The sequence below is a fragment of the Rhea pennata genome, chromosome 10 (genome assembly GCF_028389875.1).
Source record: "Rhea pennata isolate bPtePen1 chromosome 10, bPtePen1.pri, whole genome shotgun sequence".
In the NCBI taxonomy this organism is placed as follows: domain Eukaryota; kingdom Metazoa; phylum Chordata; class Aves; order Rheiformes; family Rheidae; genus Rhea; species Rhea pennata.
Window position 1 is genome coordinate 20,766,813 of NC_084672.1, and position 17,409 is coordinate 20,784,221.

Sequence of the window (17,409 nt, forward strand, 5' to 3'; positions counted from 1 at the left end):
TATGCAGATTAACTTGGCTCCTCTGATCCATGTGTATATGACAGCTTAACTCCTGTTCAAGGAATAAACAGAGTGGATCCTTGCCATTCCTTGTTCTAGCTCTCTTAACAAGAAAGCCAGGCCCTACCTGCCACTGTTGCCTTTTCAGATAAGGCCTTACAGGGAGCTTGTACCCTGGCATACCTAAGATACCAGGTTAACACATTTTGCTAGTTGGCCTCTGTTATCCCTTCATCCTCTCTCTTATTTTCACCCACTTAAGATCCCCTTACTTTTGCACCCTCAGACAACAGAACTTTCTAATGGAAAGAGTCACTGTCTGAAAATACCTTTCTGACTTTCTTTAGCTATGATATGCTCAGGCTTCATTTGCATATAGGTATACTAGTTACTACTTTATTGTGCATGTTAGAGGTGTTGCAGCTCAGTCTTAAATTGCAAAGATACCTGCATGAGTGTTTCTGGAAAAACCTACAAAATACTGTGTACTTAAGACAATTCGGGAACAAGCACATACCAGCTTGAAAACCAATCCTGGGACACATAATAATCAACCACAGTTGTGCTCCAGGATCTTAAATGTTGACTGTGTGTTGAGAAACTGCCACTTCCTGGCTTCTTGTGCTACTGCTGCTGCTTTCTTATTCAAATTTTGAACTTTATTTCTGGTATCAAATTTAAATCGTCCAGCTTTATCCCCAATATCTATTTCCGAAGCTTTATATCAGTTTCTATAACAGACAACCTTAAAATATTCTCATGGCTTGTAAAATCAGTGCTGACAATACATCTTAGAGTAAGATTTATCTGTGTTCAGTTTTGAAAGTGTTGAGTAAAAAAGAAAGGCCACCCATATCTTTTCTGAAATACAGAAAGAAGGCGCTCTCACATCTTTTGTGTAAGACAAAACCAGAAATATCGAAACTTCCCTTCAGACAACAAAATCTTAACTTAATTCTGCACTCCAGTAATTAATGGTTGAGACAGTTGTACATCAGATGCTGAGGCAAACATCTTTCAGCCTCGTGTTTTATGATGCACCTGAGGCACCTGATTTTACATCTTTCTCTCTCTGTTCTGTGGCATGTTTATTTATCTCATCTATTTGAACATTCCTGTGTTTGAAGCTCACCTTGGATATGGTGACAGGTGCACCTTTTACTGCTGAGACATTAACTCAGTATTAGAAAAGGAATATGGGAAGATGGCAGTTGAGCAGCTTCATGCTTTAACATACCTCAGCTGTATTTAAAATCTGTTAAAAAGGTAATCTGCAGAAACGGTCAACAAATATTCTGTTTCTATTAAATCTCTATCATACATTCATTTCTGAAGGGTAAAAATAACTAAAATGTCCAAAAGTAAACAGTGACCCTTGATATAATAGCATGCTACCAAAAAATGTATTTCTAAAGAATGATGCAATTTCCTTATTTCTTAAATTACTTCCAATGATGTTGCATCAGCTAATCTGCACTGTTCAGCACAACACCTGTAAACGTGTTTTATTTTTATTTTTATGTTATTTTATTTTTTTACAGCTTTACTAGTCTATTCTTGTCCCATTTCAATGCTGTAATTACAATGATTCAGCCTTTGATTTTAAAACTCTGACCCAATTTTTCTGTTGGCTGAGGGCGATCATTTGAGCATCACTTGGAAGCTTTAGGTGGGATCCAGCAGTAACCTGTATTAAGAACTTTGAACAAGTATGTGATGATGGTACCAGTCTTAAGGAAGTTTTAAAGCACTGATTTTTTTTTTAATTCTGCTGAATAATGATGCATTTTTTCTGTTGTTTCTATTCACATCACTGCTGATTACTAAGATATCTGTGTGTAAACAGAACCTTTCTCATCTATAATTAGCCTTCTTCTCTGACTGATTAAGGGACATGCTTGGAATGAGGACATTCTTAAATAGAATGCTTCTATTTAAATCCGTGTAACTTCATAATCAAACATTAGATACACAAGAAAAATACTAGATAATTTAAATGCAGTAAGATTGCCTGAGTATAACAGATGCTCTTAAGATGTTACTTTTCTGCTTCAGCAGATTATAAAATCCTCTAGCACCTGAATTATAAGTAAGTGACTTCATTTAGAGCTCTTTTCAAAGTGGAAATTGTCTATGCTTATTAGCTTCTGTTGCTAAAGAATGAATGTTCTTAATATTTGTGACTTTATATTTACAGCTATTGCATCAAATATATAGTTTCTAAGTACCCTTTCTCAATCAGTATTAGTATGTGTAATGAGGAAGGTATAACTGAAGCTATTCAGTCTAAACATTCTATTTTCTAGCAAACATTTTAATATCAAGAAGGAACTCTTGCTTAAAGCAGGAGTTTCTGCACTTTTCTACATCTTCTACTCTGCACATGAGTGTAGTCTTTATTTTTCATCATGTAAAATGTTTGAGGTCTTGTACAGGTAAAAGTATGTACCTGAGGTACAAGTTTGAGGTCTAGCAGTTCGAACAAATAATTACAATCAAGTACTCTTGAGTTCTGTCCTCTTCTCTGGATACGATTCTTGGTATGACATTAGATAACACACTTTGACAGTGATGTGCTCTGTATATCTTTATATGAGCACTGACCACAAAATTGTGTTTTCTCCCCTCATCAGCTGTGTAAGTTTACTTGCTTGAGTTCACATGTTTAGATTGAGCTGTCCCAAATAAAACAACAGAAAGATCTACTTGAATTGGGAGTTTCTTAAAAGATTGTTTTCTTCGACTGTTTCATCCTATGACCATAAGGAAGTAGCCTCAAGATCACAGGCCCTGGTTCTCATGGGGGACTTCAACCACCCTGACATCTGCTGGAAGAACAACACAGCAAGGCACAAGCAGTCCAGGAGACTCCTGCAATGCGTTGATGATAACTTCTTGTCACAAATGGTGGAGGAGCCTACGAGGAAGGGTGTCCTGCTGGATCTTGTCCTTACCAACAGAGATGGACTGGTTAGAGATGTGAAGGCTGGGGGCAGCCTTGGCTGCAGTGACCATGAGATGGCGGAGTTCAGGATCCTACGGGAAAGAAGTAAGGCAACAAGCAGGATTGCAACCCTGGACTTCAGGAGAGCGGACTTTGGGCTCTTCAGAGACCTAATTGGTGGAATCTCATGGGTTTAGGCCCTAGAAGGAAGGGAGGTCCAGGAGAGCTGGCTACTGGCTAGTATTCAAACATCACTTCCTCCAAGCTCAAGAGCAGTGCATCCCTATGAGTAAGAAGTGTAGCAAAAGGGGCAGGAGACCTGCATAGGTTAGCAAGGAGCTCTTGGCCAAATTCAGACAGAAGAAGAAAATACACGGACTGTGGAAGAGGGGACAGGCTACTTGGGAGAATTATAGGAATGCTGTCAGAGTCTGTAGAGATGCTGCGAGGAAGGCTAAGGCCCGGTTGGAATTGAGTCTTGCAAGGGATGTTAAGGATAACAGGAAGGGCTTCTTCAAATACATCAGCAGCAAGAGGAAGACTAGGGAAAATGTGGGCCCGCTCCTGAATGGGGCAGGGGCCCTGGTGACAAGGGATACAGAGAAGGCAGAATTACTGAATGCCTCCTTTGCTTCAGTCTTCACTGCTAAGGGCAGCCCTCAAGAATCCTGGAACATGGACGTGAGGGAGAAATTCTGGAGAAGGGAAGACTTTGCTTTGGTTGAGGAGGATAGGATTAGAGACCTTCTGGGCAGCCTAGACATGCACAAGTCCATGGGCCTGGGTGAGATGCACCCACGGGTACTGAGGGAGCTGGCAGATGTTGTTGCCAGGCCGCTCTCCATCATCTTTGAAAAGTCACGGAGAACTGGAGAGGTGCCTGAGGACTGGAAGAAAGCCAGTGTCGCTCCAGTCTTCAAGAAGGGCAAGAAAGAGGACCCAGGCAACTGTAGGCCGGTCAGCCTCACCTCCCTCCCTGGAAAGGTGATGGAACAGCTCGTTCTGGATGTCATCTCCAGAGATATGGAGGAACAGAAGGTGATGAGGAGTAGCCAGCACAGATTCACCAAGGGGAAATCCTGCTTGACCAACCTGATAGCCTTCTACGATGGAATGACTGGCTGGGTAGATGAGGGGAGAGCAGTGGACGTTGTGTGCCTTGACTTCAGCAAGGCTCTTGACACTGTCTCCCATAACATCCTCCTAGATAAGCTCAGGAAGTGTGGGTTGGACAAGTGGACAGTGAGGTGGATTGAGAACTGGCTGAAAGGCAGAGTTCAGAGGGTCGTCATCAGTGGCCTGGAGTCCAGTTGGAGGCCTGTGGCTAGTGGCGTCCCCCAGGGCTCAGTACTGGGTCCCATCCTGCTCAACTTCTTCATCAATGACCTGGATGAGGGGACAGAGTGCCTCCTCAGCAAGTTTGCTGATGCTACCAAGCTGGGAGGAGTGGCTGACACACCTGAGGGCTGTGCTGCCCTTCAGAGAGGCCTGGACAGGCTGGAGAGTTGGGCGGAGAGGAACCTCCTGAGGTTCAACAAGGGCAAGTGCAGGGTCCTGCACGTAGGGATAAAAAACTGTAGGCACCAGTACAAGCTGGGGGCTGACCTGCTGGAGAGCAGCTCTGCGGAGAAGGACCTGGGAGTGCTGGTAGATGACAAGTTGACCATGAGCCAGCAATATGCCCTTGTGGCCAAGAAAGCCAGTGGTCTCCTCGGGTGCATTAGGAAGAGTGTTTCCAGCAGGTCGAGGGAAGTGATCCTGCCCCTCTCCTCAGCCCTGGTGAGGCCTCATCTCGAGTCCTGCATCCAGTTCTGGGCTCCCCAGTACAAGACACACATGGAGCTACTGGAGAGAGTCCAGTGTGGGGCTACAAAGATGATCAGAGGGCTGGAGCATCTGCCCTACGAGGAACGGCTGCGAGGGCTGGGCCTCTTCAGCCTGGGGAAGAGAAGCCTGAGGGGGGATCTGATCAACGTGTACAAGTCCCTGAAGGGAGGGTGTCAGGGGGACGGGGACAAACTCTTCTCAGTTGCCCTGTGTGACAGGACAAGAGGCAACGGGCAGAAACTGAAGCACAGGAAGTTCCGCCTGAACGTGAGGGGGAATTTCTTCCCCGTGAGAGTGACGGAGCACTGGACCAGGTTGCCCAGAGAGGTGGTGGAGTCTCCTTCTCTGGAGATCTTCAAGGCCCGCCTGGATGCAACCTTGTCTAACATGTTCTAGGTGACCCTGCTGAGCGGGGAGGTTGGACTAGATGATCTCCAGAGGTCCCTTCCAATCTTACTGATTCTATGATTCTACAAAAAATATTACAAGAAAATAAAAAAAGAGCAGAAGTTGCCAAGGGAATAGAAAGGTGCTATCCTTAAATGTATGTAATAGATTTCTGAATGCCTTTTAGTCTATTAAGTAAATCTATTACATTAACCATAACTTATCTTGATGAACAGTAATTCTGAATTAGTAAATGCAAAACCAAGAAAAAAATGAGAACGTAATCAGGTATCTTCTTATGTCTTTGTAAATAATAGAATAAAAGGATAGGGTTGTATTTATGCACGAAGGTATCCACACGCAAAAGATAGAAAGTATCTCTTTATCCACAGTGTGCTACATGGGCTCCAGAAGGGAAAAAAAAAACTGATGGTGTAAGAAGTATCTACATGGGCTGTTCTCATATTTCTTTAGCAAGTAGACTTCGGCTGTCACTTTAAAGCTGCCCTCTGAGTGTTTCAGTGAGATTCAAAGGACACAATAAGTCTTGAATTATGTGCGTTGTCTCTCCCACTCTCACCAAGAAAAGATTATATTCCTTTTTGTGCCTTCTCATTTTGTTCAGGTCATGCCATTTTTGTGTTATAAGATTTTTTGCAATACAATTCATTTAAAAGAAAAATAGGGAATGTACTTTGCCTTTCTGAATGCCTTTGCTACAGTCTGTTCTCCATGAGGCAAAGGGTATTTTGTTCCTCTCTGTACTGTAATGAGGGAAGGAAATACGGCTCTAAATATAGATATCATCGTAAATGCACACATAACTGAGTACAGTTATATCTGTCAAACAGCCATTTTCACCCAATATACATGTTTGTTTTTCTAACATTGCCATCTCTGTGAGACAGATAAATAACCTTAGCATAAATAAATGAATTTGGGACAGCCATATGTATTATGAATTTCTTCATATAATACTCTAACAGTGATTTCTTAAGTAAAATGCAGAAAGTTTTTAAACAGCTGCTGCTGAATATTAAAATACCAATTCTAGTTTTGCTGACCTGCAGAATGGACTGGATACAGTAGGAATCATATAACAAATCCCTCCATTTAGACAAAAAGATCCATAACTAGTGCCACAGAGTTCTTCATGATCTAAAAAATAAAACCAAAACAAACACAGAGAAAAACAGAGTTGCATACTTTCATCAATAAAAGGAAATCTTAAATTATACTTTTTTTGGGGGGGTGGGGAAGGAGGAGGAAAAGGTGTGCCTTCCAAAAACCCTATGAACAAATACGGAATCAGTCTTGCTTTCCTGGCCAGCAGGATATAGGAAAAAAAATATATGTATATATATATGGGTATATATATATATATCTCCTTATGGTCAGTCCAGTGTAGATGCTTCCTGCCTCGCTCCATGGCAGGAGACAAGTTTTTAACTTGAGGGTGTAAAATGCCACACTGAGGGGTATATTTTGCTTTGCTGAGCTCCAGATTTCCGGCTTGGACATCTCTGATGCCTGGAGCAGTTAGTCTGTGTCCTGTGAACGGTTTTGTCTCACTGCCCCAAGCAATAAAAGAGAAATGTGTGGCTTTTGTACCTTTCTGCCCCTCCTATATAGAATATATATAGGATATACTGTCTGTCTTACAGAATTGTTTTATATGTATGTATTAAAAAAAAAAAAAAATCACAGATGTATCACCATACCAGGTATCAAGCACTGAAATTATATGAGTAAATGTAAACTTTTTTTTTTTTTTTTTTTTTTTTTTTTGGTAATGAAAGTAACTGTTGAATTCTCCACTACATTCTCTCTTTCATGACCACAGAGCATACCGAGTACATTGATTCACATGCTTACCTATATGAAGTCTGGTTTGTACTGTTCCCGTGGCACAGACTGTCTTTAGCTTAGCTAGCTTCTGTGAGAGAATCAGAGTCAGTAGAGAGAATCCCACGATATTCCCAGCTGTGGACCCGGGCATTCTGAGTGCTTTAGGCTGTATCAGGAAGGGGATAATTGCCCAATTGGACACCTCCAGTTTTGTCCCAATCAAATGAGAACCTAGCCTGTTAAGTGTCACTGATGCAGAAAACTGCCTGTTACAATGTAATTTCCAACAAGTTTGTGGCAGTTTTTTCCAATATGCTGCTTCTCTGAGTTGTTAATGTTAAATCCAATAAGGCATTTTAATAAAACATCTAGCCCAGGATTCTGATGTTTGCATTTATAAAGCAATTGTCCATTTTATGCTTAAATAGTATATCTAAATGCAAAATTTCACTATCTTAGAAAGCAGTCTAAATTTGGAAGTTGGACTGCATGTATTCATGGTATGTTTAATATGTCAGTATTTATATATTTTATATTCAATCTTATTAAACCAGTAATTAATCTAATTAAACCAATAACCAATCTTATTAAACTCAGTCAAAAGAAAAATAGAACAGTCTTCTGACATCACAAGCCTGAGAATTATGTGTTACCTCACACCTTAGGTGTTGTTTATGCTGTTATTTATTCTGGAAGTTCTGATAATAAGAATTCAGCTGTCTCACTATGTATAGATGATGTACTCTGTACAAAATAGCATTTAAAAGAAATTCTTATTTTTTATTGTTTTTAAACAGTAATTTAAAAAATTATTTTTTTCTTCAGGGAAAAAAGTTGGTATTCTCTTTCCTTCTTAAAGATAATGTGAGGAAGTGTGGCTGTAAGACATCCTACATGAGAGGGAGCTTCTATAGGCTCTGTGGATAAAGTAGACACGACACTTTTCAGGGTACTTGGAAAGCTTAGCCACTCTTAACCCTGTGCAACAGATATGTTGTGCCTCCTGTTATCAACTGGATCATCTCTAGTCACTCCACTCTCCCAGTCTTCTTGTACATTCCTGCATTTCCACAATGGCATGTTGACATAGGAGCGTTCTAGGAAGTTCTATCACTTATAAGACCAAGGCAGCTATACCAGAGTTCAATAGGAATTCAGCTTCATATCCATGTTATCAAAGTACTAGGATTCAAAAAGACTTCTTTGCACATGTGTAGTTGAATTAAGGGAGCTAGAGGGTGGAATCAAGGCTGGAAAGACTGTTCTCATTTGACCTTGGTGCACTGGCACAGGATGTGGCACAACAGAAAACTGTTCAGCCCTACCCTGTTAAAAGTTAAATGGAAATTTATTTTAACTCTAAAGCTTTATGTACTTACCTCCTGGCAAATCATTTGCTGCAAGTTCACTATTAAGTTTCTTAAAATTATTTTCTATGGGTAACAATATATTTTCAATAGGAGTAAAATGGCAACAGAAAAAAACAAGTATGCTTTTAATACAAGAACTATAAATTATTTAATTCTAGTCTATTCAAATACAATGAAACTTCTGTAACAATGTGTTAGATTGAAGGCCTTGTCCTTCACTAAATTAAAAGAGAGGATATGGAATACACAGTGTATCAGGATTTCTGTCCAATTTTAAGAAGCAAGAGAGAAGAGGTAAACATGGCAAGTCTCTCAACACTGATATTCTCCCAACTCCCTTGAATATCTGAGGGAGCTAAACGTTGTTAAAATTCTACCAGATGGAAGGGCCAGCCAGTGGAAGGTAGGCCCCATAGAAACATGCCTTTAAGCAGATCGTGGAAAGGCTTCAGAGAAATTTTCATGAATATTCACATGAACATGTTAACTCCTCTAAATTCCTCCTGTATGGTTCTACACATTTTCTTCATCTTTATGCAGTAGTAGGCCTGGCTCCCTGTCTCACACTGGAATAGCAGTATAGTATCAAAGAAAACTAGATGCCTCAGTCATGCTCACAAATGTTCTGAAATACGCAAGAATCTCTCTCAATTACGGTGTGATTTGCATTTAAGGATCAGCCCTGCAGTCCAACTAGACATTTATCTATTCTGCAAAATGCTTCAGACATTAGGCCTATTAGGAAAAGGTGAGAAAGAGAACAAAAAGTGCATAGGAAGCCTTCAAAGCCCTTTAGACTGTAATTACAGACAATTTCTCTGGGCTGTATGCTATTTCTTTCTAGAGGTGGGCATCTTTCCAATCCTAAGCAAAAATGATAACATTAATTTTACCAATAATGGGATATTTGAGGAAACCTCTGTATGTTCATGTAGGTCAGGTACCCCATCACCTACCCAACTGTGCTTTTCAGTAATTCTGTTCTGAGCATTAATCACTTGCTACTACTTATTAAAAGTACTGGAGTGCCACAGTAAAGAATACACCACACACTTACGAAAGAGAGGGAGAAAAAGAAAATTCAAGATGTAACACTAAAAGCAATTTATTAATTACTAATTAGTAGTAGGTTTTGGTATTGTTCAACACTATTACTGTAATCCATACTTGTTTTACTTAAACACAGTAGCCTGGATCAAATCTGAAAGCTATAGCTCTATTTATAGGAGTGTATGAAAGCAACAGTTTATCCCTTTAAATTCCTTGTCAATGACACTGAAGAACATAATGGAGTATCAGAAGGGGTTCAATACAAGGAAAACCTCAATTGCATTAGTATTAGGGAAGCCTAACTCTTCAGAGTAAAGCTTGTGTTGTAGGTGCTCTAATCTGCTGTCAGGATAAGTATGCATAAGCAGAACTGCTATCTCTGTTTTTATTTTGATTCATTAGGCCTGTTTGATAGGAAAATCTGTATTGATTTAGAGAGAACGTGTTATGTTTTTTCATGAGTTAATAAATCACTTTAAGCATACAATTGCATTTTTAGATTAGAAAGTTAAATGTATACTACACTGACTAATATAATCAAGATAGAAAAGTTTAACAAGTCAAGTGACAATGGGTAATGTAAAAAAAAAGATATAACCTTTAAATTAATACTGCTGTAGAAATGCTGTTTTACATCATGTATGTCTATATCTTGATATATCCTTCTATTTGAGAGATTAATTGCTATTTTAACTTTTGTGTGTGTGTGCACGCGTGCATGCTGATTGTAGGGTCACCTGGGGAATGAAACAAGATTTTTCCTGATAACTTTAGCCTACAAATAGTTAAATTGCAGTTAATAGCAGACCTGATTTTTCAAGTATTCTTTTTGAGGATATGCACAAAACCGTGCCCCTATACTATTTTGTCTGTTCCCAGTTAAACTTTTGTAACTTGAGTGTCCTTTCTTTAAAAAGAAAACAAACAAACAAATGTTCAACACCACCTTAACACCCAGAGCACCAAACTGGTCCCGATAATCCATATGTTGACTCAGCTGTCTAGCCTTGTCCAGAGGCTAAACTACTATAGACTGCCTAAGCTTGAAGTCTACTAAAACAAAAAAAGGCGAGGGGGGGATGTTGACAAATGCTTCCTGACTTACAAGCAACTTTGGACTGTATGCTAATCAGTCCCAAAAGCTGAGATATTAGGACTGACCAAAGCAAACTTTCCTTGTAGCAATGACTGGTGAGCATTAGTTTGTTGGCTAGTAAGTGAAGATGGCTCTGTGGAGCAGCTGTGATGTTCCCAGCAGCAACTGTTGAAATCAGTGCAATTTTAATGAATTCTCCATACACATACACACACATGCACACGTACACTCTGAGCAAAAAGACTTGAAAGAAATTACCTGTTCGCATATTATTCTGACAACAACTTTTATTCTTGGTGTCAGAGGCTATTCTTCTAAAACAGCACCTGAAGACAAACATTTAAATTTAGCATGTCTTTATTAATACTGTTGTTTTCCTCCCTAACCTCTGTTCTGACTAAATAGGTATATGAATGCATCTTTCAGTGTTGCTGTTAAGGCACTTGTTGTACTTTTACAGCAATATACTGTTACACTACATGTAAGTTTCATTAATTCACAGCTAATGGCAAACATTCAAGTGTACAGTCAAGTTCAGCGAACCTTTAAGAGCACTGCTATAGATTAAAAACAAATTCACACTAAGACATGTTTAAAAGATGAAAGTCTTGAAAAACTGCTGTTCAGAATTGTAATACCTCATGCTTCACAAAATCTACATTTTATTTCTGGCTAGCTTATTAAATTATCATTTGTGCCTTGAAAATTGGTGCATATAATGAGCCAGTCTTTAGACTGACATAATTATACACTCGGGTAAGATCTTGACAGTAGAATTTTTGTATTTTGCAAATAAGATCCTGATTTATAATTTCTTGGAGAGAGCGTGCTTGTTTCACTTGAGTGTTTATTGTGTCTGGACGTCAGGTGAAATTAGTAATCTAGCCTTACCAGAGAACTTAACAGAACCCAGCAATATCTAGACTTGGACAATTATTTTAAAAATATGGAATAGGACCTCTGGACAGAAATCAATCTTCACTTGACAAAGACAAAAAGAAATTTATCCTGTGGACAGGCCAACTCTCTAACTATATACCATCACTGTATTGTTGTTTACTTGTATGGTATTCAGTTGTGCAGCCAAGGTTTACAAAAGCAAATAAGTCACTGAACACTGAACAGGTACTTCTCAATGTTTGCTTTTTTATTTCTTAATTATATTTAAAAAGGTACATGCTGTTCTTAAAACTTAAAAATATTTAGGCAAACTGTCCTATTTTGGAAGAAATGGAGAAATGCAGAGCAGTAAAAGAAGCCTTATTTCTCACCTTTAGAAATAGATGGAGTATTTATTCTCCCTGTACCATCTATCTGAGAGTTCTTTCTCAATTAAATGATATTTGACCATCAAATGATCAAATAAAATTAATCGACTTTACTAGAAATAATTGTCTTCAATCTTTATTAGTACTTCAGTCTTTAATAGTACAAAAGAAACTTCCTGCAGATGCCCATTTCAAAAACTTAAATACTTGTACTTACTGTATAAGCAGACTGTTCTGTTTTCCATGGGACCTTAAATGGCTTCTCTAGTTCTCTGTGTCCTGTCCATACAAGAAAATCTGAAATGGCAGTTCCCTGTGATTCCAGGCTGTAACAGCAAGGTCCCCACCCAAAGGCTGTCCTGCTTTTGGGCTGTCTCACAGATACGCAACTTTGCTTACTTTGTGTACACAACCAAGCACAACTGAAATAGCATGTGGCATGAAGAAACAAACCAACATGATTCAATACAGAAGTAAAATCTTGGAGGTTTTGTTTATTTTCTCCTCAATAAATAAATCATTCTGGAGGGGTATATTTTCAGCAGCCAAGATCTGGATTCTAACATACTGCTAAAGCTTCAAATTTACAGGATAATATAGTGCAGTGTGGGTGAGGTTGCAACAAACACACACACAGAGTCCAAGTAAGGACTAGGGTAACACCCCATTATACTCACAGAACCATGTGCATATTTTTCTAGAATTACCTGTACTGCAATTTATACCTGAATGCAAAACATTCATGTAATGTAATTTATATAAACTGCATCATAATCAGCTTTTTGGCTGCAGCCTATAAGATCTATTTTATTAAACAGTCCTTTTAAATTCACTTTTTTTTTTTTTTTTTTTAGAATGTGCCACAAAACTACATAATATCTAATAGCTTTTAAAATAGAGAATAGAATATATATATAATAGTATATAAATAGAATATATAACCTAAATTTCAGACTTTACCAGATTTAAATAGGTTGTGGTCCCTCAAACTGCCAAAATAACTGGATTTTGCTGCTGCCAAAAGCAGATTGCATAAATCCTTTCCTTCATCTCATGGCCAAGTATGCACCCCTCCATCTCTCTGGTGCTGCTACTATTGTATGTTGAAGCTTTTAATGAGATGATTAAAACCATTGATCCAGCAGGAAACTCCCTGGGGGGAGCTGGTAAACTATACAAACTATAAACTGACTACAGAGAACAAGAAGAGGAAGGCTATGGAATTACTGTGTGGTCAGTTTTGTTTTTTTCCCCCCCAAACTTTAATTTGCCCATATACTCAAAAGAAATAGTGGTGGGAAGGAAGCTGGGTGTGTGTGTTCCAACACAGAAGGGCAAATACTTCCTAAAAACAATCCAAGGGGATGCACGTGTATATGCATAATTCTTTCTGTGTTTAAGTTCTGATAATAAGTATTGCAATTTGGGCTTAAAGATAACGTTTAGAAGAGATGTTGCAGATAACAGTTTTTTAAAACGATCGGTAAGTAAATCATTAGGCAGTCATGTATTTATATGTAAAGGTCTTTCTCTGGAGTTTTTCGCTCTTATTAGAAGTTTAAATATGTATAACAGATCAGAATCATAAAAAGAATAAACTGCACTCTACCTCATTAGAAAACTATGTTGATATATTGGAAGGAAAAAGAAAGTGTATAGTATAAATTGTTGCTCTATCTATTTTGTTTCCATCTGAACACTGAATGGGCACGTGCAATACAAGGGATCATCTGTGTATCTACCCAACATTTTCCACACTCAGTGTCTTACCCTAAGACATAGCTGTAATATATGCCCACAGAATTTAGGAATGAAACTCTATACATGCTCAAATATTTGTTGCGTTATCTTGGGAGCTGTTTTGAAAGATTACTTCCTGTATCAAGTTTAAGAATATTTTAATATGAAATTGAAAATATAATTGTCTTACTCTGTCAGTTTACTTTGAAAGAATTTCAGATGTCTATCCAAAGTTTAGCCGATCTTCAGCAAATACGGTCTTGGTAAGATCCTCTCTTGCTTACATTGCTTTAAAGATTACAGTATGTATATTAAAATTGTCATCTATGCACACTGCAGTGATACTACTTCAGCCTTTTCAATTACTTGAAAGTTCTGTGCTTCTTTATCTTCATATTCTGGATCTGTTAACAGGGGCATCAGTTCAGGAAAGGATTTAAATCGTATGTTTAGGATTAGCCATATCCTAGTCCTATTTAGATCACTAAGTTAACAGTAAGTTCAAGTACTTTGCTGAACTGGGCCTATGAAGCATGAACCCTATGTATATATGTGTGTTCTGCAGAATGCCGCAAGTATGATGGAAATAACAGGTTACTGGGGTGGAGAAACCATAGGTTAAAGTGAGCTACACAGGCAAATTCATATATTTTAGTGCTTCTTGGGCACTTCAGTATTAGGGGAAAGTTTTTTTCTTTCTTGTTTGTTTTGTTTTTCTTGATTGTGGGAACTGCTAGTGGACTTCTGGGCAGATCAAGGACTCCCTGAGACACAAAACTGCATTGAAGGTAGGCAATGAATTCAGTTCTTTAGCAGAAATATGTGCTAACTATATGGCTGTATTGGAGGCTGGAAAAAAAAAAGACTCATTAGATTTATGTTTAAAAGAACCCATATGCATTACTCCCCACATACCTTTAACAATGAATCCTTTCTGTCACTTATTTATTTTGTACTTCTAATGGTGAGCTATTCTAAGCATCCATGAGATGCAGCATCTCCAAGATGATAACTAGAGGTCTTAATGAGCACAGGCAGATAAAAAGAATGCACTGAACAAATACTTGTTTTTATTTGTGGTTCTTTGCTATCTGAACAGTCTTAGTTAATGTCCACATAAGCTCTCCCCCAAAATAAGTTCACTACAATTACATGGTTACTTCAAAAATACACTGTTTGTTGTTCATTTAGATTAGGTTGTACCCAACAACTTTGTTCAACAATTGGCTTTTACTGCATTATGACTTCCTAAAATTTTTTTTAAGACTTAAAGAGGTAAAATCTCATTCTGCCTCCATATGGAACTCAACTATTTGTGTACTGAAAAAATAGAGGATAGGATTTTCAGGAATTGGACTATCCACCAATAGGCTAATTAAACTTAATTTTCAGCTATATCCCTGCTATCTATCAAGCAGATAGTAGTCTTCCATCAGCATTAGAGTAAAATGCACCTCAAGCTGCTTGAAAGAGGAGAGATTATTGTCCTAATTGGGTAGCTCATTTTGTGCTTTATAAGGAAGAGCATATAAGGAAGAAGGGAGTTTCCAGTGGAAACAGTGATTGCCACTGTTCTTGTCTTTCCACTTCTCTAACATACTTCCATGAAAGAGCCAACTGTAAAAGGCTTTGAAGGTAGGACCTAACAATAATTAAGTAATAACCCAGCCAAACACTGGGTTCTATAAGTTTTCTACAAAGTTTACAGTATATTTGAGTAGTTTGGGCTTTTTTCTCAAAGTGGCCACAGTACAGCTGTGAAAGCCTCTGCAGCAGCTTGCCCAGTTAATGAGCTGAATACCACTACTGCCATCATCAGAAAGCTCAAATGTTCACCAATTCCTAGTCTCATGAGCTGCACACAATACTGTTTTTCTTTCAATGTAGAATCCTTATTGTGATGTTTGTGATCTGAGTGCAAGAAGATCAAAGGGGAGTAAGCTGCTGGTGGCCGTAAAAGAACATTATTTTTCCTCCTCTTTTTTTTGCCCATAAAATCCCTTCAGAAGCATGGCAATAATGTTTAACCTACTCTGATCTATATCAGCTGAAGTCTTAATATGGGAGTACCTTAGGAGTTGAGTCTAGCTACTAGCTGCTTTTAGGTTTACATTAGCTATGCATAAATCTTTTAAGTGGGCAAACAGGTGATACATATTTTAATACAAGTTTAAACAAGTTGTATGTACTAGATTTTTTCTAATATAGTTAATTTCCTATTACACACATGCAGAACACACTAATGATAACTTTTATTAACAAGGTATATAATGTATAATGTATACATAATACACTTGTATGTATAGCAGCATGATATAACTATATAATCTATATATAATGCTGATATTATAAATGAGAGATTTGTTTTCTATAAATAACCCTCTAAAACATGTAAGGCACTTCTCCTTGGAAGAAGATCATTGTCACTTCTGAAAACCAGTATTTGGAAAGAACAAGTGATGACTATGAAAATCTTACACTACCAGATTTTTCTGTGAGAAACAGTAACCCTTTTTTAGGCAAAACTTCCAATAATTTCTATTGTTAGTCAACAATCTTTCTCATTTCCAGTAAATTCAGTAGCTGTTTTTCAGTGCAAGTGGGACTGTGGTATCAGGTACTGCAGAGTTCAACTCTTGTTTACCTCAATCTTTCAAATAATAATCAACACTATGCAGACAGCATTAAAACAAATCATTATTTAAGAGAGAAAATATTTGTCTGTGTCTCACTGCAGTACGTCTTCACACTGAATTGTGAATTATTCCAGGATACTATGCCCAGTCTTAGACTGTTAAAAGGAAATACTTTGCTCAGGTGTAGCAATTTTTGTATTCTCAAATGCTGGCTGGCAGAGAAAAAGCTGGAATAAGCATTCTCAGATAGTTTGCAGGTGACACTTAACTGGAGGGAAAAGCCAACATGCTTGAGGGCAAAGCTGCCTTTCCGGAGAACCTAGACAAGCTGGAGGACAGGTCATCAGGAGCCTTATGATATTAATTGGGTGCAAATGTGGAGTCCTGCACTTGGGAAGGAATAACCCCTTACAACACTACAGGCTTGGGACTGACCAGCTAGGGGCAGCTCTACTGAAATGGTCCTAGGGGTCTTGGCAGATAGCAAGCTGCACCTGAGCCCTGGCAGCAAAGGCAGCCACCAGCATCCTGAGCTGCATGAACAGGAGTGCAGCTGTGGGGCAAGGGGAGTGACTGTCCCTCTCTGCTCAGCGCTCGTTAGGCCCCATCTGCAACACTATGTCCAGTTTTGGGCCCCCCAGGACAAGAAAGACGTGGATAAACTGGAGCAAGTTCAGTGAAGCGCCACCACAAGACAGTCAGGGGCTGGAGCACTTGACCTATGAAGGGAGGTCAAGAGAACCGGACTTCTTCAGCCCAGAGGAGAAATGATTTGGGAGGAACTGGCCTTCCACTACCTATTAGGAGGGAGTCGGAGGCAGAGCCAGGCTCGTCACAGCGATGCATGGCAGCAGGAGAGGAAAGGACAAACTCAAATTGAAACAAGAGGGGTTCAGACAGGATGTCAGGAACAGCTTGTTCCTTGGGACAATCATGCCCTGGAACAGTTTGCCCAGGGAGGCTGTGCAGCCTCTACCCTCGGAGGCTTTTGAGACCAGCCTGGGAAAAGCCCTGAAAAACTTGGTCTGATCTTACAGCTGACCTTGCTTTCAGTAGGAGGCTGGACTAGAGACCTTCTTTCCAACCTGAATTATTCCACACTTTTAATGAGGTAACACACTGTTGTCTGTAACAAGTAGTAGTAAAGGACTTTCTTTGCTTTCTTATACTAATATACTTAGCATACATACAGATACCACTGATAAATGTTTGTCATGAGACTGTTTTAAAGTGACAATCCCAC

General features: G+C 38.8%; 1 protein-coding gene across 3 annotated transcripts in view; it reads right to left on the bottom strand.

Moving 5' to 3' along the window:
• Window positions 1-17,409, bottom strand: part of NRG4 (neuregulin 4) — a 42,369-nt gene that overhangs the window by 20,344 nt on the left and 4,616 nt on the right. For 2 of the 3 annotated variants that reach the window (XM_062584011.1, XM_062584010.1), the window contains exons 3-5: window positions 12,008-12,087; window positions 10,781-10,848; window positions 6,223-6,316 (exon numbers count right to left, since the gene is read on the bottom strand). In XM_062584011.1, coding sequence (XP_062439995.1) covers window positions 6,223-6,316; window positions 10,781-10,790 — 104 coding nt within the window. In that variant the 5' untranslated portion in view covers window positions 10,791-10,848; window positions 12,008-12,087. The remainder of the gene's footprint in view (window positions 1-6,222; window positions 6,317-10,780; window positions 10,849-12,007; window positions 12,088-17,409) is intronic. The other variant, XM_062584012.1, reaches the window with a different exon arrangement.